This window comes from Sphaerodactylus townsendi, linkage group LG05 (genome assembly GCF_021028975.2).
Source record: "Sphaerodactylus townsendi isolate TG3544 linkage group LG05, MPM_Stown_v2.3, whole genome shotgun sequence".
NCBI classification, from domain to species: Eukaryota; Metazoa; Chordata; class Lepidosauria; order Squamata; family Sphaerodactylidae; genus Sphaerodactylus; species Sphaerodactylus townsendi.
This window is the reverse complement of record NC_059429.1, coordinates 9,724,519-9,748,590: the sequence shown is the minus strand read 5'-3', so window position 1 is coordinate 9,748,590 and position 24,072 is coordinate 9,724,519. Positions and strand designations below refer to the sequence as shown.

The window sequence follows — 24,072 nt, the reverse complement described above, 5'->3', positions numbered from 1 at the left end:
CTGGGAAGGCCGAGACCAGGGCATGGGCATGGATTCATTTTGCACTTCTCTGAAACTGGGTGATGCGGAAGAAGTCTGAAAACAAAGGAGCCTGACATTTTAAAGCAGCTCTTGACACTAATTATACCTTCTCTAAAACATACCCTTTCCCCCCTGTTGTTCCTGGAGGCCTAGTGACCTCTCTAGTGCAGGAGGAAGGAGACTTTGGGTGGGTTTTATGTTTTTGGCCAGTTCAACAGGAGCAATATCACCTGCGTTCAAAATGGCTGGAGGGGCGGGGGAGGGCATGACAGGGATATAAGAATGGGAGAAGGGTGGGTATACCTGTCGTGCCTGACGACCTCCTCCCGATAATCAGACTCAGGTTCACTGAAATCGATTTATTGCATCAGAGTAACAAACAGGTTACGCTCCCAAAGTTTCTTTGCTGGATCTTTCCCACTTTCCCACTAAGCAGCAGCCTGTAGCCCCCGCTACGAACCCCTCCCTGAAAGCGAAAGCGTTCTCAGACTGTGCAGAGAGCCAGCTTGGTGTGGCGCAGGGGTCGGCAACCTTTACCACCCAAAGAGCCATTTGGACCCTGTTTTCCACAGCCCCGAAGATCTACTGAGCTGGAGAGGCGGCTCCACACGGAGCCGCCTCCAGTTCGGCCCCTGCGCTCCCCTTTCCTTCTAGCACTGGGAGGCGGAGACGCCGGGCAAGGAAGCCCCCTCTGCCTCACGGAGCAGGCAGCCACCTGCTCCCTGGGACAGAGGAGGGATGACGGCTGTGGGGATGGCAGAGTGGGGATGGCGGCTGCTCTGGAGAGACACGCCCACACTACCCTCTGACCTCCAGGCAATGTGGAGCCGCAGTATAAGGCTGAAAGAGCCGCATGTGGCTCCGGAGCCGCGGGTTGCAGACCCCTGGTGTAGCGGTTAAGAGCGGTGGTTTCTAAGCTAGAGAATCGGGTTCGATTCCCCCACTCCTCCACACGAGCGGCTGACAGTTATCTGGTGAACTGGATTGTTTCTCTGCTCCTATACATTACCTTGGGCTAGTCACAGTTCGCTCGGAACTCTCTCAACCCCACTGACCTCACAAGGGGTTCTGTTGTAGGGAGAGGAAGGGAAAGGAGTTTGTAAGCCTCAGTGAGTCTCCTTACAGGAGAGAAAGGCAGATTATAAATCCAAACTCTTCTCCCCCCAATAAGGGTCCAGATGTTGTCTGACTGGCTGGGAAGGAACAGTTACTAATGGTAAAAGGTAAAGTTTCCCCTTCAGTTGTGTCTGACCCTGGGGTACCACTGTGAGCAGTGATTTCATAGGCAAGCCGTTTTTGTGGGGTAGTTTGCCATTGCTTTCCCTGCCTATTCTTTACCCCCTAGCTATGCGCTAGGTACTCATTTAACAACCAAGGAATGGATGGATGGCTGAATTGACCATGAGCCAGCTGCCAGGATATCTGGTCCACAGGGGGCTCAAACTCCTGACTATGTGAGTGACAGTGCAAGCACTTAACCACTATGCCATGCGGCTCCTATAATCTCTAAACCAGGGGTGGCCAACCTTTGGTGCTCCAGATGTTCACAGCCAATTGGCCATGCTGGCATCTTCAGAGGTGTATCACACACTGGACACAGTGTGTAACAGACTTCCCTCTGTGATATACCTCTGAAGATGCCAGCCACAGATGCAGGTGAAACATTAAGAACAAGATCCACCAGACCACAGCCACACAGCCTGGAAAACCCACCAGAACCAGTTGAATCCGGCCGTGAAAACCTTCGACAATACGATAAACCAATCGCTGCTGGCACTGGATTATTGGGGAGGTCGAGAGGTGCGACACCCGAGGTGAAGGAAGCTCAGATGCGAGAAATCAGTGCCAGGCCTCGGCATGGTGGTTGCGATTTCGTTAATGGTTCATTACGGAACAGTTTGCTGTAGTACGCTTGTCTGAAGGAATGTGTCTCTGAACATATGCAGAGTGCTTCTTCCCAGGTGGCTTTTGCCCAGCACCATCACCTCTCACAAAGGAAACAGGCCTTTTGAGATTGGGGCTGGAGGGGGCTGTTTACATTTGAGCTCCAGCGCTGAGCCATGTGCACCTGGAACTGTGCCATGTGCCCTTCTCACTAACTGGGCATGGACCTACCTGGAGCAGCAGTGACATAGTGGTTAAGAGCAGGTGTACTCTAATCTGGAGGAACTGGTTTGATTCCCCACTCTGCCGCCTGAGCTGTGGAGGCTTATCTGGGGAATTCAGATTAGCTTGTGCATTCCAACACACACCAGCTGGGTGACCTTGGGTTAGTCACGGTTCTTCAGAGCTCTTTCAGACCCACCTACCTCACAGGGTATTTGTTGTGGGGGTGGGGAAGGGAAAGGAGTTTGTCAGCCCTTCTGAGTCTCCTTGCAGGAGAGAAAGGGGGGATATAAATCCAACTCTTCTTCTTCTTCAACTCTTCTTAGAAAGAGAACAAGCCTGTTCTATCTTGCCAGCCCCTCCTTTCCCCGCCCTGATAACTTAAAACTGGGATTAAACCCAGATCCAAAACCTTTATTAGGCATGAAACCAGTGCCAAGAATTTCAAATACAATAAAAAGATCATTATTGCTCAACTTGCAGTACACAGAGTAAAAATATAGCAACAGCTTCAGAAATTTCAACATTAGAGTTATTTAGAAGCTTAGCCATTTTTATTTTATCAGAAAGGAGCATAAATCCTGTTGGTAATACAGTTCTCAAATCGGTTCTGATGTTGTTGTATTTTGAACAATGAAGCAGAATATGAGAAAGAGTATCAGTTGTATCAGGACAAAATCGACAGCAACGCTCATTTTGTGGAATACCAGAGAAGCGACCTTGAAGATGTACTGACGGAAAAGAGTTACACCTTGCTCTAGTCATGACCCATCTGCAATTGTAATTAATAAGTTGTTGCAGGTATATAGCAGGGCTAGATTTCTGAGGGATAATCCCAAAGAATATTGGAGAGCAAGAGCTTTGCGCTTTGCTCAGGAGAAATTGGTACTCTTGATCAAATAATCTAGTCTTTAAGCGATGGGATTATATGATGGGGCGGGGTTGGGGATATACAGTAGGCGTTAGGGGTCCTTTGGATACCTGATAAGTCGTCATCTTTTATTGTTTATGTGCTTTTAATGGTTCGGTTGTGAAATGATGATTTAATCTGCGCGCGTAAGTGGCCTTATGCCCAGCTTGGGTTGGGAAAGGGTGGGGTATAAATATACTCAACTAAACTGAGATCTCTGGCCTACTCCGCCAGTGCTGCGGAGGGGTTACAGTTCTATCCAGGCTTGGGAGGGGTGCCGGTTGCGCTTTCCATGGGCGATTCCACACACGAGTAAAATAGGTTCAACCCAGTTCCCTGAGAAGGGTACTAACCTAGGTCGAAGCCATTGTTGTTCCCCACTGCAACCAGCTTGATCCCAGCTCGGGGGGCGGAATCATCCTGTGCCTCTTCACCGCTCCGTTCCGATTGGCTACTGTTCTACGGCCATGTTCCGTCTATCCCCACACACGTTTATAAAAAAAACCTGCCACAGGAATGGAGGGACAAAGGTGGCGTTTTTTGATTGGCCAGCTGTACGCATGCCCGAAACACTCAGCTGTGATTGGCTGAATGGGGGACTCCTGGCACCAGAGATTCTGCACTTTACTGGAATCGAGCTGAGTTCGAGCGTGGTTCCCTGAAAAAATAGCAGTTCCCAACTGGGGTTGGATATTTGACCGTTACACGGGGCGAAGCTGGTACAAAACCACATCGATCCCAGTGGTCGTGCGGAGCACTTAGGTCGAACGCAGCTCGAACTTAGTTCGATAACGCAAGTGCGGAATCGACCCATGTCAACATTTCTGCTCTTCCTCCACAGGCTCGGCTCCGGTTCCCCATCGACTATCCTTATTCACCCCCAGCCTTCAGGTTCCTGACCAAAATGTGGCATCCCAACATATACGAGGTACGTGGCAGGGTGAGTCGGTTTAAATCGGGTCCACAGAAGCCACGGTGGGGAAGAGGGGCTTTCCCACTGTCACCCTCTTCTTCTTTTGTGTGAGAAATGTGCTCACCCGTTCCCTAAAAATATGTTAAATGTCCAGCTAAACGGGACACTTATTCCAATCAAGCAAGGTGTAATTGCTAGACTGTTCCTAATTTTAGGAAACAGTACATAATAGCTTATTAAATGTATAATTTTGCTTCTTACGTATATCATGGTGCTGTACTCCAGGAATGTTAAGTAGAAGGAAATTGCCCGCAAAATCGGACCTGCTGACTTTTGTCCGAAGATGCAGTTCTGAGGAATGCAGGGCCCTCTTTGGAAGCGAGAGCAGCGATTCTTACTGGCTCCCTCCCTCCCTCCCCATTTTAGACCCTGACATGACTGCCTGCGCTGCTGTTTATTTAGCACATTTTTGTCTTGCCTTCCTTCCAAAGAGCTGAGGGCGGGGTTTGTGGTTTCCCTCCTTCGTTTTATCCTAATGAGGTAGCTCAATTGGAGCAGGTGGGTGGATTGCCATGAGACGCAAAAGAAAATGAGTGACTGGGAATCATAAATCAGGTGCTGGCCATTATTTGGGTTTGCCTTGGGGGAGAGGATGACTAGGCTTGGCTGGGGAAGCTCTTGTGAACAGAGCAGGAATTCCACCCACCACAATGAACTGAATGCGTGCCGTCAGTCACTGAAGTAAGCAGTCAACTCCAGACTCTTCTGGTTTCCATAGGGAGATGGGATGGCCTCTCTCCCCAGTGGCTGACTGCACCAATTCAGTCCTCGGTGCTGAGAGGGCCCTCTGGGAATCTCACCTTCCACTGGGCAAGGAAGACAGCAGGAGCCAGAACACCCAGGAGAAGTGTTTGTGGGCCTTTGTGGAGGGAAGAACTCGTCTTGTTTCATGATAGGTCACCATAGTCATCTTATGCAGCAGTGGCGTAGGAGGTTAAGAGCTCGTGTATCTAATCTGGAGGAACCAGGTTTGATTCCCAGCTCTGCCGCCTGAGCTGTGGAGGCTTATCTGGGGAATTCAGATAAGCCTGTGCACTCCCACACACGCCAACTGGGTGACCTTGGGCTAGTCACAGCTTCTCGGAGCTCTCTCAGCCCCACCTACCTCACAGGGTGTTTGTTGTGAGGGGGGGAAGGGCAAGGAGATTGTCAGCCCCTTTGAGTCTCCTGCAGGAGAGAAAGGGGGGATATAAATCCAAACTCTTCTTCTTCTTATGAGAGCGGAGGATCAGCATCTGCCGCTGTGTACCCAAACACTTTGCCACGTTTTAATCTATCATTCTCCTACATTCTTCCTCTCCCCCCCCCCTTCAGACTGGAGATGTTTGCATCTCTATCCTTCACCCACCAGTGGACGACCCACAAAGTGGAGAGCTGCCTTCGGAAAGATGGAACCCTACTCAGAACGTGAGGTAAGCTTTCGTGCCCAGAGGCTGACGGCCCTGTTTCGTGGAACTCTGGACGGACGAGGGGTTGAAGGGTCAGCAGCGTGGCCTTCAGTCGCTCACTAACCCCAGCCCAGTGCAGAAGCCTCTCCGATTCCTTCCTTCCCAACATGAGCATCCGTGGAGTCTCTGGCAGGCCTGTCATTTTAGGCATGTTCTCCAGAAGTGGCCAAGAGGCCTTTCGTCATACAAAAAGGCCTCTTTTACTGTGTTTGGGAAGGAGGGTCTAAGAGCCCTTCACCTGCTTCTAGATCAGACTCTCTTTTGGGGTCTGCAGGGCCTTTAGAAGTCTGAAACCACGTGTTGGGTGCAGCCACAAATTGGCTGCCATGTGAGGTCGAGCCAGCCACAAAACGGCTGCCAAAGTTTACCTTCAGTTACACAGTGAATATCCTACATTCTTCCTCCCTCCCCTCCCCTTCCCTTGCATGCCACCCCTCACTCCCTCCCCTCCCTTGCACGCCTCCCCTCCCTCCACTAGGGTGGGTGGGTCATGTCCAGATGCCGGGCCCTCCCCCTCCCTTCCCTCCCTTGCATGCCACCCCTGACTGCCTCCTCTCCCTCACTCTTCTTCCTTTGTATGGCACCTTTTCCCCTCCCTCCCCCTCTGCTAGTGTGGGTGGGCCATGTCCAGATACTGGGCCTCCTCCCTCCCCTCCCTTTCATGCCACCCCTCACTCTTTCCCCTCCCTCACTCCCCTTCCTAGATGCTGATGTACACCATGGAGCGGGGGAGGGTCTTGGGGGAGCGCTCGATGAGCTGTAAGGGAAAACTCGCTTAACAGTCCAGAAGGAAAACAGGTACCCCATTCACCCGCCCGCTCCCCTCTTCCAGGATATGCCCTGTTCTGAATTTTTTCTGGGAATAAAGTTTAGATTTGTATTGTCGAAGGCTTTCACGGCCGGATTTTCACAGGGACCTAACAGCCGGGTCCCACTCCCAAGGTGACATCTCTTCAGATGTCATGGAGAATGAAGGCCTTGGGGATGGAGGGTGCCAGTCTGAGGTGGGGGAAAATGCTCCCTTAGATGGGATCCCTTCCTTAACTGGTGATCAGCTATCCTCCTCAAGATTGAGGATACCCCCGGGGTGGGGGGCCTTGTAGTGGGTGATTCGATCATTAGGAAATGTAGAGAGTTAGTTTGTGAGAGGCTGATGACCGGTGATGGGTGACTTGCCTGCCTGGTGCTAAGGTTATGGATGTCACGCTCGCTCAGATAGGCTTTTAGACAGTGCTGGGGAGGAGTCAGCAGTTGTGGTCCACATTGGCAAATAAATCTATTATTGGGAAATGTATCGGGAGGTTCTGAAGCTAAATTTAGGCTGCTAGGAAACAGGTTGAAGTCCAGGAATCTCCTGCGGCATTCTCAGAAATGCTACCCGTCGCCAAGCAGGGCTTGTGCCAGGGCAAGCCGAGATACAGGGTCTCACGCGTGGATGAGAAGGTGGTGTAAGGCAGAGGGTTTCAGGATTTGTCAGGAACTGGGGTCCTTTGGGGACAAGGTAGCCTGCACAAACGGGACGGGTCATCATCTTAACCAAAGAGAACCAGGCTGCTGGCGCTTCAACATTAAAAAAAAGGTGGTAGAACAGCTTTTAAACTGATCACTGTATTTACAGGAGTCGGTGACTCTCGTTCGAATACAGTATCTATGGGGATGCAGACAGAGAGGGAGGTTTTTTCTAAATCAACCACATACAAGCGAGGAACATAGCAATGTGCATGTGACAAGGGATAGTGTCTACAAAAGACTTGAGGGTAAAGCACATAAATCCCAGGTTAAGGACAGAGACAGGGTATACAGGTGTTCCTATAATATAGAAGGCCCGACCTAAAATGGGGAGCTAGAGCACAGAGCTAAAACGCAGTCTCCGACCCTGCTTATTCCAACGGAATATAATACGCCAACATACAGTGGATCACCAACCCTAAATTAAGAAGAGCTCTAACACTGGCCAGATTCAATCTAATGCCTTCTATGCTGCTCTATGGCAGATATCAACAAATTGATAAACAGAGGAGGCTATGTCCATGCAATATGGGTCAGGTGGAGACACCTCGATCATACCTCTTTCATTGTAAGGTTTGGCAAAAATCAGAATGTCGTCACAATCTGCACTTATCCCATTTCGTATAACAATCTAATCCGATGCTCTTAAGATACCTATGCTTTTGAACACATGGATCCTACAGTGTGTGAGAATGTATGTAAATTTCTCATAACAATAATAGATATGCGTCGAATACCAACCAATGTCTATGTATTATGACCACATATAGCCAGCAGTGCAATTTTGCTAGCTTCTGTCAGTATCCGACATGACGCTTAAGTGAGTTAACTTAGCTGTGGAAGGAATGTCCTATAGTTACAGAAGGATTCATGTATTATTTTAGCATTCAGTATTTTGGAAGTACCAGCACCAAGTAATTGTGAGCAATAATGGGCAAATTTTGTATGCTGATTTTGTATGCTTGGCTTGCCAATAAAGGCTTGTGATCAATTAGAGTACAGAGAGTTTTGAAGGATGACTTTGATATAGTGGGCATTAAGGCAGACATGGTGGAATGAGGAGAACCAGTGGGATGCTGTTATGTACCAGGCTGCTGGCGTGGCCCTATGGCAGGGAAGGATAGACAGGGCGATTGGGGTGGAGCTGCCCTTTACATCAAAGAGAGCATAGTATCATGCATAAAATAGATACGGTTATTTAGCTGGTTCCCTACAGAATCACTTTCGCTGTGATATCAATTACCAGGTGAAGGACAGTTTAATATTAGGAATATATTATCGTCCCCCTGACCAAAGTGCACAAGAGGATTCTGAGATGGAAAAAGAAATTAGAGAGGCCAACAAAACAAAATGTAGTGGTAATGGGTGATTTTAACTATCCCCATAAACTGAAAAAAATGCATGTTCAGGTCATAGTAAGGAGAGAGCATTCCTGGACATGCTAAATGACTGTGGCTTAGGAGCAGATGGTGAACCAACCAGGAGAGGTGGATCCTAGATCTAATTCTATGTGGACCCAGACCTGGTGCAGGAAGTCAGTGTTGTCGGTCATAGGGAACAGCCGCACCACACTGCTGTCAGATTCAGTATCTCAGCATGTGAACAAGTGGCAACTACTAATGTAGTTACATCTCAGAAAGGAAATTTCTAAAGATGAGGGATAGTGCGCAGAAGCTGAAAGGAAAATCAAGAGAGTCAAACTGTCCAGATGCTTGGAGGTTATTTAAAACACAGTAATAAAAGCTCAGCTGAATGTGTCTCCACAGGTATTAGAAAAGGCAGCACCCAGTCCAAAAGAAAGCCACAATTATGGTTAACAAGAGAGGTTGAGGAAATTATCAGAAAAAAGAAATGTCTTTTAGAAAATGGGAAGTCCAGTTTGGCTGATGAAGCCATCATGAGAGGAACACAAATGGTGGCAAAAAGAGTAGCCAAGAAGGTAAGGAGGCAAAAGGATTATGAGGAACGATGCATGCAACATCAAGACCAAAGGAAGCAAACAAACAGTTCTTCTGAAGTACATCAAAAGCAGGAAGCCAGCAAGGGAAGCTTTAGGTCCAAGTAGGATTTATCAGCTGCTCCAAAGGGTGCGCTAAAAGATGGCAGGAGATTGCAGAGAAGCTGAATGAATTCTTTTGCATCTGTCTTCACCAAGAGGAGGTGAGGAATATTCCTGCACCTGAACCAAGTTTCTGGAGCAATCCGGCGGAACTAGCTGGCGATAGTGGTAGATAAGGAAATAAAGTTCTGGCAGCCAACATAAACTAAATGTTACTAAATCCCTGGCCCAGATTGCATTCATCCAAGAGTTCTTAAAGAGCCCAAGCATGAAATGGCTGGATTCACTTTAATATGCAACTTATCCCTGAAATCAGGCTCCATCCCTGAAGACTGAAGATGGCCAATGTCACACCAATCTTTAAGAAAGGATCTAGGGGACCCGAAATTACAGGCCAGTCAGTTTGACATCTGTTCCTGGTAAATTAGTAGAATCTATCATTAAAGATAAAATTATAAAACATGTGAGCAAGACCTGCTGAGAAAGAGAGTCAGCATGGCTTTTGCAGAGGCAAATCCTGTCTTACAAACTTACTAGAGTCTCTTTTGAGGGTGTAAACAGGCATGTGGACAGGTGAACCGGGTGATTGTCTACTTGGATTTCCAAAGGTTTTGACAAAGTTCCTCACCAGAGACTGTTGAGAAAATCCAGCAATGAAGGAATAAGAGGGAAGTCCTCCCATGGATTAAAACTGGTTGAGAAACAGGAAACAAAGAGGGTGTAAATGGGAAATTCTCATAATGGAGAGATGTCGGGAGAGATTTCCCCTAAGGATCCGCTTTAATTCAGTGTTTTAACCTATTCATAAATGACCTGGAAGTAGGGCAGTAGCTGGTGGCCAAGTTTGCAGATGATACCAAATTATGTAGGGTGGTGAGAACCACAAAGGATTGGCGGCGAGCTCCAAGCTTAACCTTGATAAATTAGGTAGCGGGCTCTGTGAAACGGCAAATGCAGTTCAATGTAGCAAAATGTAAAGTGATGCATTATTAGCAAAATCCAAATTTCACATACACGCCACAGGGTCAGTGCTATCAGTCACAGACCAGGAAAGGGATTTAGGCGTCTTAGTTGATAGTTCCATGGGAATGTCAACTCAATGCATGGCAGCTGTGAAAAAGGCAAACTCTATGCTGTGGATCATTAGAAAAGGAATTGATAATAAAACTGCAAAGATTGTCATGCCCTTATATAAAGCAGGACCGCGACTTGGGAGTACTGTGTCCAGTTCTGGTCAGCCGTGATCTCAAAAAAGGATATTGAGGAGATAGAAAGTGCAGAGAAGGGCAACAAGGATGATTGAGGGACTGACACCTTCCCTATGAGGAGAGGGGCCGCAGCTGGGCTCTTAGTTTGGAGAGGAATTCCAAGCTGAGGGGATATGATTGAAGTTCACAAAATTATGCATGGGGTAGAAAATGTTGACAGAGAGAGAAATTTTCTCTCTTGCTCTCACAATATCAGAACCAGGGGCATTCATTGCTGAAAATGCTGGGGGGAAGAATTAGGACTAATCAAAGGAAACACTTCTTGTAACGTGGTGATTGGAGTGTTTGGAATATGCTGCCACAGGAGGTGGTGATGGCCCACTCAACCTGGATAACCCCAAAAGTGGGCTTGGACAGGATTTGATGGAGGTGGAGCCCATTTGCTGGCTACCAATCTCCAGTCCTCTTTGGTCGGAGATTGCAAATGCCTTAACAGACCAGGTGTTCGGAGCAACCTTGGCAGCCATGGAGAAGGCCACTGCATTCACATCCTACATGCTTGAGCTCTCAAAGGCACCTGGTGGGGCCACTCACGAGTAGCCAGAGGCTGGACTAGATGGACTCTGGATCTGTGAAGTCCAGCTGGCTTGTTCTTATGTTTCCATTCAAACTGGTTTGTGGTGGGTTTTCAGACTGTGTGGCCGTGGGTCACAGTGGATCTTTGTTCCTAATGTTTAGCCTGCATTCTGTGGCATCTTCAAGGGTGTATCACGAGGGAAGTCTATGACATACTTCCTCTCTGTGATACACCTCTAGAAGATTCCAAAAAATAAGACAAGGTCTTAATTTTTTACTCCAAAAGATGCATGTTTAGGCATGACTTAAGCCTCCATCGTGACCAGATCAGTTCGCATTGGGAATCTGCAACTAGGGCTTATTTTTTGGTGCAGAGCTTATATATTTCTTTTTTAAAACATTTTTAATTAATATATTTTATTGGAATTTAAAAAGAAGTTACAAAATTTGGTAAAAGGAAGTGAAAGGGGAGGATCAAGAAAAATAGAATCTGTACAGGTTGTTAAAACTTGTTATACACATTTTCTCTCTGTATAAGCTTCAGTTTCATTAGCGTTATCAATTCATTCATTTGCACCAATCATCATTTAATACAGAACAAAGGTTCATCCCTTTAATACTGAACAAAAGAGGAGTGTACACTCTCTCTCTCTCTCTCTCTCTCTCTCTCTCTCCTCTCTCTTTCTCTCTCTCTCTAGCGGGCCCCATTACGCCCATTTGCTGTGGCTCAGTCTGAAAGGTGAAGTGGAAAAAAGAAAAGAAAAGGGAAGCGAACGGTTTCAGACATGTGTCATTGCATCATGCGTTGCAAGGGGGAGGGGAGGGCAGGGGCCCTTCACTCCCTCCCTTCTCTCAGTGGTGCCTTTTGCATGGAACCAGCCCATTCCCCTCCCTAACGTTCCCCTTCCTCTACTGGGGTGGGTGGAGTCATGTCCAGGTGGCCCGGACCCTGTTCTCTCCTCCCTCTCCTTTACAAGCCCAATTACCTAGCCAGTAAAAGGCACGCTGGGAGTCGCAGACTATGTTGTGATTCAAATTTCAAGAGCCGTTTGGTCCAGCAAACCCCCAGACCTCTCCCTCGTCTTCCTTCCCTCCAGCTTAGGGTGGGGTGGAGCCATGTCTTGAGATAATGGCGGGCCCCATCTTTTTTTACCATACATGGGTAGTGGTTTTCAAAGGGAAGACATGGTTGGTTCCCTTGTATCAGAGGTGTTGCTTTGTGGCCAACAGATGGCACTATTCACCCGGAACAGAACCTGTGGTTCCAACTGTCACAGGTGTAGAATGTACACAATACTTTAGCACAGTTGGGTGACATGTACACAACAGGAGGTGTAGAGCAATTATGGAAACTCACAACATGCCTTGAATGCTGGTTATTGAAATTTCCCCAAAACAATCCCGGTCCAGTAGTTTGGGAGATCAGCAGAAAAACGCACTGATAGATTTTTATATTTATAGATATACACTTGTAAAAAGGTGATATTATTAAGAAAAAGAAAGAGAAAAAGGAGGAGAAGGGGAGAGCAGAAAAGAAATAAGAGAAACAAGAAGAAAAAAAGAAAAAACGCATTATGAGTTTTTTTTCTAAAGAGTTTATTGAAGCAGGGCTTATATTTCAAACTATCCTCCCAAAAAATCCCAAAAAAATCGTACTAGAGCTTATTTTCAGGGTAAAACTAGGTGTTAATGTAAGCTTGAGGGTTAGGTACAGCCTATCACGTCTTAAGGAAGGAAAATTAGCTTGACATCTCTGTACCCAGAAACGATGGGAGAGGAATTTGGGCCTGGTGCTCAGCTCAGGGGCTCGGCCCTCCAAAGACCAACACAAACTTTACCTTCAGGAGGAGAAAGTGATGTGAACATGGACGCCAGTGTCATGCAAATGACTCGCACTGGCTTATTCAGGGGGAACCATTCCAGTGGGAGCAGGATCTGAAGGAAGGGAGAGAGGTGACTCTTTAGTAGGAACCACCCTGGTCAAATCCTACGGATGCTCTCCGGGAAGTGAGCAATACTGAATACGGCTGAACAGGATTCGGAGGAGACCTGTGTAGAAAGCACGCTCGACTGCTTTTATTTGACTTCTGGAGTCTAGAAATCACAGTCGTGTTTTTTTAGTTCAGAAAAATGAGATTTCCAGCCGTAGCAGACAACTGCACAAAAGCAACAGCCTCCTGCCCTGGGGAAGAAGTTCCAGAAAATTGGAGACAACGACTATCGAAGTCACACCCCAGGCTTGAGGGAGAGATTTCAGACCCAGTACTGAAAGCTTTAATGTCAGAATCCCTCTAAAACACTGTAAACTCTTGTTGAAGAACAGTAGTTTTAATGGTGTTGGATCTTCCCTCGGTCAAAGCCAGTACTGAGAATTGCCAGCATAAAACCCTATACAGTTCAGTGGTGTGAACCTTTGGCACTCCAGATAGCCTTGAATTATATTTCCTTATCATTCTGCCAGCATGGCCAATTGGCCATGCTGGCAGGGGCTGATGGGAATTGTTGTCCTTAACATCTGGAGTGCCAAAGGTTCGCCACCACGGCTATAGTTAAAACAACGTGCACCTAAAGCGCGCCTAAAAGTTACCATAAGAACGATAACATGAGATGGTCAGGCAGTGACCTTGGGCACCACCCTGGTACTCGTATAATGTCCTACAGAAACAGGTGGAAGAGACAGTTAGAAATGTATTTAACCCATTCCTCCACCCCCCCCTGTGCATTTAGAAAGCAGCAAAAGCAAACCCCATAATAATAGGCCTCCTGACACAGGCAAACCAACAACACTGGAAAAGCTTCCGTGGCTGAAAGGCCACAAGTCATAGCCTGGAACCACGGCAGATGCGGGCTGATTGCATGCTCCAGAAGACAGGCAGGGCACCAAACTCTTTGTTTCTTTCACATTGTGAGTGTGTGTGTGTCGGGGGGGGGGGGTCATCCTCCCACCCACCCTCCTCTCTCAGTATCAGGGTCTGGATGCAAGTAATCCAGCCTCTAGCTTGGAATAGAACCAAAAATACCTTCTGTCCATGTTGGTTCTGAGACTGAAGGAGAAATGGCTGGGATGGAAAGCAATGGGAGGAAATACATTTATTTAAAAACCTGCATTCATTAGCAGATTTTCTGCAATACAGGGACTCAAGGCAGCTGCCCATAAAAATAATAATCATGTACATTAAAGCTCCTAGTTAAAATTAATAATTTCAAAGTGGGTGGAACCATTCAGAGAGAGCACTGGCAAGCACGGGGAAGGGTTATAACCAGTGGTGGGATCCAAACATTTTAGTAACAGGTTCCCATGGTGGTGGGATTCAAACAGTGGCGTAGCGCCAATGGGGCTGGGTGGGGCACCCACGGGCAGAGTACCGGACATCTGGGTGCGGGCATTAATAATTTCTCTGTTACTGTAAAAAAAACTCTTACTGTAAACAAAAAAAGTTCCTGATCTCCAGCTGGTATCTTTCTGGCCATAATTTAAACTCATTATAGCAAGTCCCATCGGGCTCCTGCCAACAGAAACAACTTCTATTCTCCCTCTAATTAATTGCCTGTCCAATTACTTAATACTTTCAAATACTTAGTTTTGTTTCTAGGAAATCAAAAGAAGGGATAATTTTCTGGGGCTGTGAACTTGATACCATATTTCTAAAACATGTTTTTAAACAGCCCAACAGGGAGAATTATCCCGCTTTCTACCTTCTCGCTAACCAGCCATAGGAAAACAACAACAGGACTCTTTATGATTTTGAATCCTAATGGAATTTCTAAGCCGAAAAGCAGACCCAATTAGTGAACCCCTCTACGGCACACACACAAATAATTAGTGTAACCCACTCTGGGAACTGGTGGTGAGAACCGGCTGGATCCCACCTCTGGTTATAACTCCCCGCAACCAATTTGTTTCCAAGAAATAAACCCTGTAATTGATTCTCCACAAAACTAGAAAGGCTTTGAGCAGCTCTTCTGAAAGTGACTACAGTAGTTTTGAATCTTACATAGTAATAACAGGTACGACTTCCAGGCCTTTTGACCCTGTAGTTCATATCTCCGCTTCTGAACATGCAACGGCTTTCACAATTCACAAATTATGGAGTTGAGTTTCCCGAATTTGGGGACATCGCAGGGGTCAGCATCTTGAACCTTCCTAGGAAGAGATGCTTTCTTTACTCATGATCAATCACTAAAGAAAAGAGTTTCAACTCTAGTTATTAGTGCTGATTTGAATCCCTTTGTTAACCCCAGTTCAAATGTGCACACAGACCTCAGTCACCTGTAGAGCTATCAGGTCTATGACCAAGTCTGCTATATATAGTCCAATCTAGAGCCATGATTTTAAAATGTGGGGTCTTTGGCTCACCTGATTTCTGGCTACAAATAAACCCAAGCTGCGGCCGCAAATTCTGGAATTTAATATCCTCCAAAAGAATTCTCAGTTTTTGAAACATGAACTATTGCAAGCAGGCTGCCGGGCACAGAATTCAGATTTCTCCATCCCCCACGCCGCTCAGCTCCATCCTCGTGGGTTCCTCTGCCTAACCTGCACGCCAGATGGCAACTCAAGCTGCCATCCCGGTGACTTCACCATGCATGTATCAGGCGTCAAGTCGGTCAGCAACCAGTTCCTGCAGAGTGAAGTAAAACCACAGGTCTAAAGGCTAGGAACTGGGAGTTCTTGCTGGCCCTCTTCCTCCTTTACATGATCCGTGTAACTGCTTAAAGAGAAACGCGAGGAGTAGCTTAAAGCGAAAGATATTGCACTGGCCAGAAGCGTTTTAACTTTGAAAAATCCCAGCAGGCTTTGCCAAGCGCAGATTTGGAGCATTAAGCCCTCAGCAGCTGCTCAGCGAGGGCAGAGTCCGGAGGATCGCTTTGGGGAGCGCCACGGCTTTCTCTGCTGCAAAATTAAGCTGTGAAGAGGGGGTTGAAATGTTGTTCGGTTACTGATGAACACCTGCTGTGAAGTTGTGCTGTCTGGGCTACCTGTATGTCTTGGCGCTCTCCCCAGATTGGCCTCATCCGGTGTGTGAAGGTTTCTGTGGGGGTTGGACAAGAGTTCTAAGTTCTCCTGGACCCTTTTCTGTAGTTTTTCTCTCATTGCTTGCAAGTCTTTGACGGGAGCCTACGCCTTTCAATAAAGATCCTATTCCTCTATGGAGATTCCGGTGGTCTGGTCTAAGCTGGTGACAGGTACCTTGCGCACTGACCCAATGAATCCCTCCACCAGCTTGAAACTGGCGCCTGTGGCTTCAGGCGAGCCCCTGCTGGGATACTTGCTCGGTTAAGCCTTTATTTGGCACACCAATAAGCCCCTGTTGGCACAAATCCTGCTGGACTGGATGCGGTTCTTTGTCCCGGGGCTGGTGAAGCGAGACCCAACCCAATCGGAGCATGCAATAAATGCGTTGCGACAGCGACAGCCTAGCGCAGGGGTCTTGCATCTCAGGGAGCCTTTCAGATGTTCATGGACTACAGATCCCATCAGCCCCTGCCAGCAGGGATGGGATGTGTAGTCCATGAACATCTGGGGAGCCGCAGGTTGCAGACGCGACGGTGCAACCCGAAAGACGCCCTGAGCGAGAAGCGCCGGACAAGTTGCACCCCACGGAGCACCCCCAAGTCCGCCCCCCACGGGCTCCAAGCCGGCGTCTCCCGGGATCCCCCCCCCCACTTGGCCGCCTGGTCCCCGGGGAGGGGGCTCACCTGCTGCCCGGGGAGGGGCCGCCCGCCGCCCCCCCTGCGCGCCGCCGCACCGAGCCTGTGATGAGTCTCTGCTGCTGCTGCTCAGCTTATAGGCTGGCTAGGTGCTCAGTGCTGGGGAAGCGAGGCGGAGCGGAGATCGCTCCGCTCCGCCTCCTTCCCGGCGCGGGCTCGCAGCAGCCCAGGCCAGGTGGCGCCTGCGGAGCCTGCGCGTGGGACGCAGGGGGGGTGGGGAGGGGGGAGAGGCGCTCTGCACGTGCTCAGGGCGCGCTCTCCGCCCCCGAAGCGGCAGTCTGCAAAGGCTCGCGGGAAGCCCCGGGGCTGGAGCTCTGCGCCGCGACTCTGGCGCGGGCCTTCCTTGCAGGGGTGGTTTTCTCCTGCGCCCGAGAGCCGCCGTTCTTCCATTCTGGCCTCCTTTTGGCCCGGAGCGGAGCGGCTGCTGGAGACCCTTGCAAGGACAGCCCCGGGGGCACGGGGGATGGGGAGGGGGCGCTCAGTTGGGGAGATCTCCTGGGTTTCATGCCAGGGGGAGGGGCTGAAGGATGGGCGAGGAGCCGGGGGAGGGTCCTAAGCAGGCTCTTAGCCAGCTCCTTTGGGTGGGAGACAGTCTCTGGAGGTTGGGGGGGGTCAGGCCTCGGGAGAGGTGAGGTGGGGTCTGTAAGTCTGTTCCCACCTACAGAGCCTCCACCTTCAAGAAGCAGGGTGCCATTTTTGTCTTCGCTTTACATTTGTAATTCCGGGAGATTTCCAGCCGCCGCCTGGAAACTGGCAACCCCTTGGCTGAAGAAGCGGGTGCGATGAAAAACCACGAAGCAGAACTAACCGTGGAAGTATTTCTGCTTATGGCTCCTCCTCACATATCCGTATTCCTCCCCCTCGGGCGCTGACCTAGATAGCCTTTCCCATAGATCTCCAGGCCCCGCCTGGAACTTGGCAACCCTGGTTTTGGTTTGCCTGGCCAGATTCTGGGTGAGGTTCCGCACTCCGCGTTTCCTCCATGGGACTAACCAGGTTGGGATTGTGGTCCAGCCACCCCCAAAGCCTTTTAGGACTGTAGCTAAAGGGGGCCAGTCACAAGAGGAAGCCCTCCCCCCCCTCCGCCACAGTCACCCCTGTAAATCAGGTTCTGCTGCCACCCAGGTGTGCCCCTTTCCTGCACGCCTTAGCCAGGTGTGAGCTGGATCTCCACTGTGAGTCCTTCCCCAATCCTCCAGTTCAGTCCCTGTGCTGCAACAACAGAAGCCAAGGACACCTTTCTTTTTCAAACTGCAATTTTATTCAAATGCAAGTATATATCAAAGAAATTAATTAAAGTGCAAGCAATCATTGACTGTGACAGCCCTAGCAAGTAACCGCTCAGAGCAACATCCGACCCTATGAGTGACTCTGCTTGGGAGCACAGGTGTCAAACTCGCAGTTCTTCCAGATGTTGCGGACTGTTAGCTCTTATCATCCCCTTCGCCAAAGCATGATGCTGGCAGGGATGATGGGAACCGGTCGGCCCATAGTAACATCTGGAGTGGCCAAGTGAAGCCTTTGGATTTCACCTATGTTGGCAGTGGTAGAAGCGTGAAACTTTTGGCACTCCAGATGTTATGGACGACAATTCCCATCAGCCCCTACCAGCATGGCCAACTGGCAGCATGGCAGGTGCTGATGGGAATTGTAGTCCATAACATCTGGAGTGCCAAAGGCTCGCCACCACGGCTGTAGGGTTTTCAAGGCAAGAGACGTTCGGAGATGGATTGCCACTGGGTGCCTTTGTGTCGCAACTCTGGTATTCCTTGGGAGGTTTTGCCCACCCACATACTAACCAGAGCGGACCCTGCTCAGTTTCTGAGCTCTGACGTGATCAGGCTACCCAGGTCTGGCCACCGTAACCCTAGCAACGAACAAAAACAAATACATGCAAAAAAAGGCCCATGAAAAACTGGCATCGCTGGTTTGGGCAATTTCTGGAGATTTAGGGCTGGCGCTTGGAAAAAGCGGCATTTGGGGAAGGATGGCACTTGTCTGGGATGTGTCGTTCTATGACTTCTGTTTCTCCGAGACTCTATGGTGTAGCTTGACTCCTCCCTTTCCCAAAGCTCCTATTTGCATTGTTACTTCAGCCCGGACTTAGAAAGAATATAGTTGCTTTCTTAGGAATTAGACTGGCGAATCTCTCTTTGGACTGTCTTGAGTCCCTGTTTCCTTTTTTTCTATCACTTAGTGTCTGTGGTTCCCACCAGTGTGCTTAATGGTGTAGGAAAAGAGATTTCACCTAAACAAAGCGAGGAAATTCCTGACTGTGTGGGCCCTGCAGGACCTTGAGAATCTCCAAGCAGGGGTCTGTAAAAAACGGTTTTGTTCCACTGGGCCTTTGGTGAGGCCGGGCTTCATGATCCTCCGGCCTCGGGATGCCCCCCCCTGTGTTGTAGTGCCATCCCATCATGGGCCCCCCCAATATAACATCTAACCTACACTGCTACCCCTACTTGGTCTTTGGGTTCAAGAATTCATACTTTTATAATCTTACTGGTATATATATTGTACTGATGCTGCTTATTTTATGAATTCTGTAAATTGTTTTAACTTGTTTTAACTTATTTATTTTGTGTATTGTTGTTTGGCCAATCGTATATAATATTGTGTCTGGCCTTGTGTACACCGCCCAGAGCCCTTCGGGGATGGGCGGTTTATAAATGCGATATATAAATAAAAAATAAAAAAAAACAGTGGAATGGACTGCCTCTGATTGTGGTGGAGTCTTCTTCTTTGGAGGCTTTTCAACCGAGGCTGGATGGCCAACTGTCGGGGTGCTTTGACTGTGTACTCCTCCACGGCAGGGGGTTGGACCTGACAGCCCTCAAAGTGGTCTCTTCCAACTCTATGATTCCAAGCTCCATGTTACAGAATTAGGCCATTTCTCCTGTGCATAATGCATGGAATTGCCCCTCTAGAGTTTCCACAGGTGGCAGCAGCTCCAATTGCCTGGCTTTAAATTAACTATTAATTGTGTTGTCACTGAAACCATCAGAAAACAATTGCACCCAACTGGCCTTGGGTCCAGATTACATTACAGATCACGTCAGCTGCCTCTAGCAAATGACTAGTCGTGACAATACGTGGCCGTGTCCCCCCCCCACCCCAGTTACTGGAAGAAGAGATGCCTGCAACAAGATGACAACTGGCGGCAGGGCGGCGGCAGGGCGGGGGGGGGGGGCACACACCATACATTGCAGCCACTCTGTTTGTGCAGAGGAACGACTCTATTGAAAGGCTATCAAATTCCTTTCGACATTTGGCTGGTGAAAACAGGGGCAGATGTTAATGCAGTTCACACCGTGGTACAATGAAATGGAAAACATGGGTTCATTTACTACAAGCTATCTTCTGAAGCTGCTTTTCAAGCTTCCTGGGGTGTTCTTTTAAATTAAGATGGCAACTGGAGACTGAACAAAGTTCCTCCTGAAACAGTGACACAATTTTCCAGGGTACAAGTTTTTTTGGGAGCCAAAGCTCACTTTGTCAGATTGGTGACTGGCAGCACGTTTCCTGGACATGCTCTTTCCCGTGACCACCCTGAAACTGCTGCAGTGCTAGGCATACTAGAGGACATCACACCCCACCCTGTCCATCCCCCGCTTCTCTCCTATCTGACCCACTTTCAGGAGAACAGCCATGCTCCTTTGGAAGTCACATTTCTTGCACTACTTTCATTTACCATAATCCCTTTTTAAGATTAAATGATTGAAGGTGAGGTATAAATCTGAGTAAGAAATCAATTATAAAAATATAAATCTCAGTAAGAAATCAGTGAAAGGGGGGGTAGCTCACTTTTCACGTACAGGTGTTCAAGAATGAGCTGTTTTTTTCAGAGTGGGCAGCCAACCTGAAGCAGCGACTCCGGCAGAGATGCTGCAGGCAGCCTCTTAGGAGTGAATGAATGGGCTGTCCTTTAGGAAGACACAGACTCAGAAGGCAGCACCTGTGCACCATTTCAGGCAAAATCACACCTGAGAACCAGCTTGGTTTGAGAGTGAAATGCAAAGATTTGGAAGATCCACGTTCACGTCTTCAATCTGCCACAGAAACTCACCGGGTGACCTTGGGCCAATCACACGTTCCCTACCTACCTTGTAGGGTGGTTGTGAGGTTAAAATGAAGGTGGGGGGGGAGGGAGAATGATGTTGGAAGCCGCTTTGAGAAAAGCAGATTATAAATCATCAGACCCCCCCCCCCCCCCATTTTTCCTCCTCGGCTATCCTACCATTTCCCCTTGAAACAACCCTGCGAGGTAGGGAGGCAGAGAGACAGCGACTGGCCCAGGTTACAGGGTCTGCAACCTGCGGCTCTCCAGGATGTTCACTGCGGATCTCATAACACTTCCATCAGGCCCCCCCGATAGCTGAGGGGCTGGCTCTCAGATGTTCATGGACTACAGATTCCCATGTCAGCCCCTGCCAGGGAGCGGCTCCAGATACTCATGGACTACACTCTCCACGAGCCCCCCGATACAGCAGGGGCTGATGGGAATTGTAGTCCACGAACATCTGGAGAGCCGCAGGTTGCAGACCCTCAGTCGGTCCTTGCGCGATATTGTTCCCCCGCAAACTACGACCCTTTCCCCGCCGCCCGCGTTGCTGCTGCTCACCCGGGCCAGAGGGCATCCCGAGGAGCCCCCCTTCCTTCCCGCTCCCCTGCCCTCCCGAGGCTCCGCTTCGCTCTGAACGAACGATCCTTCACGGAGCAGCAGTTTTCCACCCGGACTCAAACACCAGCCCAAGGTTGCACTTCCGCTTCCGGTTTCCCAGCCAGAGGTTCGAGCAACAGAGAAACGCGAAAGCGAAAACCGGCCGGGCGGGCTGGGAAGGGCACCTCGGGTGGCCCGTAGGCGCCGCCGCCGCCGACACGTCTCCCTCCTGGTTCCTCGCCGTGACGCGCCGTGAGCCTCGCGGGGACCCGTAGCAGCGCCTTCCGGGGAGCCGCAGACGGGCCTTCGCCGGCTCGGCCCGGCCTGGCCGGGAGGGAGGGAGGCGGCTCTTCCGCGCGGGGCCCGTGACCGCCTCGGGAGCCCCCCTCGCGCCTCCCCGGGCCGGAGCGGCGGGCCGGCGGGGGCCGAGGCTCCTTCCGCGGCGGGCATGGGGCGCAGGGCGGCCCCTGGTCCCGGCCCGGCCCGGCCCGCCTGATTCCCGTGGGGAGGTCGCAGGGACCGGCAGGACGACGAGAAGCCCCGGCGCCCCGCCTGGCCCCACGGGGGTCGGCCCGCATGCCCCTCCCTGCGGCGGAGCCACGGCGGCGGAGGGGGAGGAGGAGGCGGCGGGGGCGGCCCCGGCGGCGGGGGCGAGGGAGAGCGGCCGGCGGCCTTGGCGGACCGTGGAGGAGAAGGCGGCCATGGAGGGCCTGGCCGGCTACGTCTACAAGGCGGCCAGCGAGGGGCGGGTGCTGACCTTGGCCGCCCTCCTGCTCAACCGCTCCGAGGGCGACATCCGCTACCTGCTCAAGCTGGCCACTCCACTAGAGCGGGCAGCAGCTTCCACGCCCCTCATCGCCGCCCGCGAATGGCAGCCACTCCAAAGTCGCTACGCTTCGCTGCTGGAGCATTACAGCGTGCAGGTGACCCAGTAGACCCGGCACGGGTCCGCTTTGACGGGTAATGCGATGCACTCCGCGGCTGAGACCCGCCCTCCAGGATGCTCACTCAGCCACCCCGAAGCGCATCAGAAGAGAAACCCTGCCAGTGACTGGTGCCCGTGGATTCACGCTGCTCAGGGTAGTGAGTAAGGTAGCCGTGTCTTTGGCACTGACCGAGACACGCTGGTTCTGTAGAGTGATCTCCCCAAGAATTCGTAAAACTGGAAGGGAACCCAAAGGCGATCTGGTCGAGCCCGCAGCTGCGAGGCAGTGCGGTTCGGCCGGTGCCGTTCCCTCCTGTGGATCAATTCTCACGTCGCAACCGGACAGAATCACAAGCCAAGAGCAAATATCTTTGGGTGACTTGACCAAGGATGCCCTGCCAGTAGCTGGCAAGAGAAAGCGCACAAAGGTACCATCTCACATCACCAAGGTGTACCACCTCACACCACTCTCCGGTAGATGTCTGGTCTCCCGGAGGATGTTGTGGTCACCTGTTTTCCAGACATAGGGCATTGGAATGTTCACTTCCAGGATTCTGTGGTGGTGAAAGAGTGGCAGACTCTAAACGGGAGAACTGGGTTTGATTCTTCGCTTCTGCACATCAGTCTCGTAAAACAGTTTGCAAGACCTCAGCGAGGCTGTTAACAAGAGGACGTTTGGGAGGACACTGATTCATAAGGCCGCCATGAGTTAGAAGGGACTTGCCATCACTTCACACACACACACACACACACACACACACACACACACACACAGAGAGAGAGAGAGAGAGAGAGAGAGAGAGAGAGAGAGAGAGAGAGAGGAAAACGACAGAATCCCATGGTACCCATAACGACAAACCCATGTATGGAGGCATGAACCATAGTAACGAAGGATCAGGTGTTTAGTGCATTAATAATCTAAGAGGGAAAGGAACAGAATTCTGGAGCCTTACAAAAAAATGGATCAGAAGTCTCTCCTAGTGTGTTTCTGTTAGGTTTCAACTGCCTCTGGTTGCTTCCCCAGTCCCGGCAGTAAAGTCAGTTGGAAGTCTTTGTTTCACTTTCTGCCTTCTAAATGCCAAGAACTTAAGAACAGTCCTGGAGTACGGAGCTTAGCTTCCTTCCTCTCACTTTTAAGCTTGGCAGGTGGTCTGGAAGGCTCAGAGGTGCCCAGATGCAGCCGCTCACTGCCACAGGGGTCCTGCTGGTTGAGGGCCTTTTGCCAGATGAAGGCGACAATTTCTTTCTGTGACATCGTTGGTCAGTTGAGTTGCTGGGGGCTGGAGCCACATCCAGGAGGCTGAGCTGCCAGTCTCCCAGTTTCCCTGCGCAAATGGACTACTAGGTATAATGGTATAATATTCAAGTTCTGTTTAATGTAGACAAGCAGAGTTTGGTTAGTTTAGGTATGAGAGCAAATATTCTTTAATCAACTCCAAAATAGAATTCTGGAATTTTTTGTAAGAAGTTATTGTACACACAGCCTTCATCGTCGAGGAAACTTTCACGGCCGGAATCACTGGGGTGCTGTAGTTTCCGGAGAAACAGCGTAGCCGTGTTCTGGCAACGTCTCTCCTGACATTTAAAACTTACCAAATGTCCTTGGCTGGCATCTTCAGAGGATCTGATGGTAGAGATGGAAAGCAAGTGGAGTATATATGCTGTGAGGGTCAAAGGTGGGGCCATCTGGCAGCGTCCCATGCTGCAGACTTCCTCTGTGACTCACATGCCAGGCTACTCTATTCCAGATGGCCTCACCTTTTGACCTCACGGTATATATACTCCGCTTGCTTCCATTCCTACCATCAGAATCTCTGAAGATGCAAGCCCCAAATGCAGTGAGGAAAGCGTCGGAGAATGTTGCTAGAACACCATTCTGTCCTTGGCACTCAGGCTCCTGGCCTGAATAATATTCTAGAGCTGATGCGCAGTTCTTAGAATGTCTCAGTTAAAGAGACAAGGGGA

At 49.9% G+C, this 24,072-nt stretch overlaps 2 protein-coding genes and 1 long non-coding RNA gene across 3 annotated transcripts in view; 1 reads left to right on the top strand and 2 right to left on the bottom strand.

Annotated features, from left to right (window-relative positions):
* BSG (basigin (Ok blood group)) overlaps nucleotides 1-24,072 on the bottom strand; it is a 137,952-nt gene that overhangs the window by 80,168 nt on the left and 33,712 nt on the right. The window lies entirely within an intron of this gene.
* LOC125433637 lies at nucleotides 6,162-15,523 on the bottom strand. Its single transcript, XR_007244642.1, has 3 exons — nucleotides 15,393-15,523; nucleotides 12,649-12,745; nucleotides 6,162-6,215 (listed from the first exon to the last, which is right to left on the bottom strand). It is a non-coding gene; the product is annotated as an uncharacterized LOC125433637 (long non-coding RNA).
* Nucleotides 21,282-22,139, top strand: LOC125433635 (protein fem-1 homolog B-like). The gene has a single exon (XM_048498325.1). The coding sequence runs from the start codon at nucleotides 21,884-21,886 to the stop codon at nucleotides 22,115-22,117; it is 234 nt and encodes a 77-aa protein (XP_048354282.1). The 5' UTR covers nucleotides 21,282-21,883; the 3' UTR covers nucleotides 22,118-22,139.

Bases quoted from the DNA above. Each gene is read 5' to 3' on its own strand.
- LOC125433635 (XM_048498325.1), top strand. From the start codon at position 21,884: ATGGAGGGCCTGGCCGGCTACGTCTACAAGGCGGCCAGCGAGGGGCGG.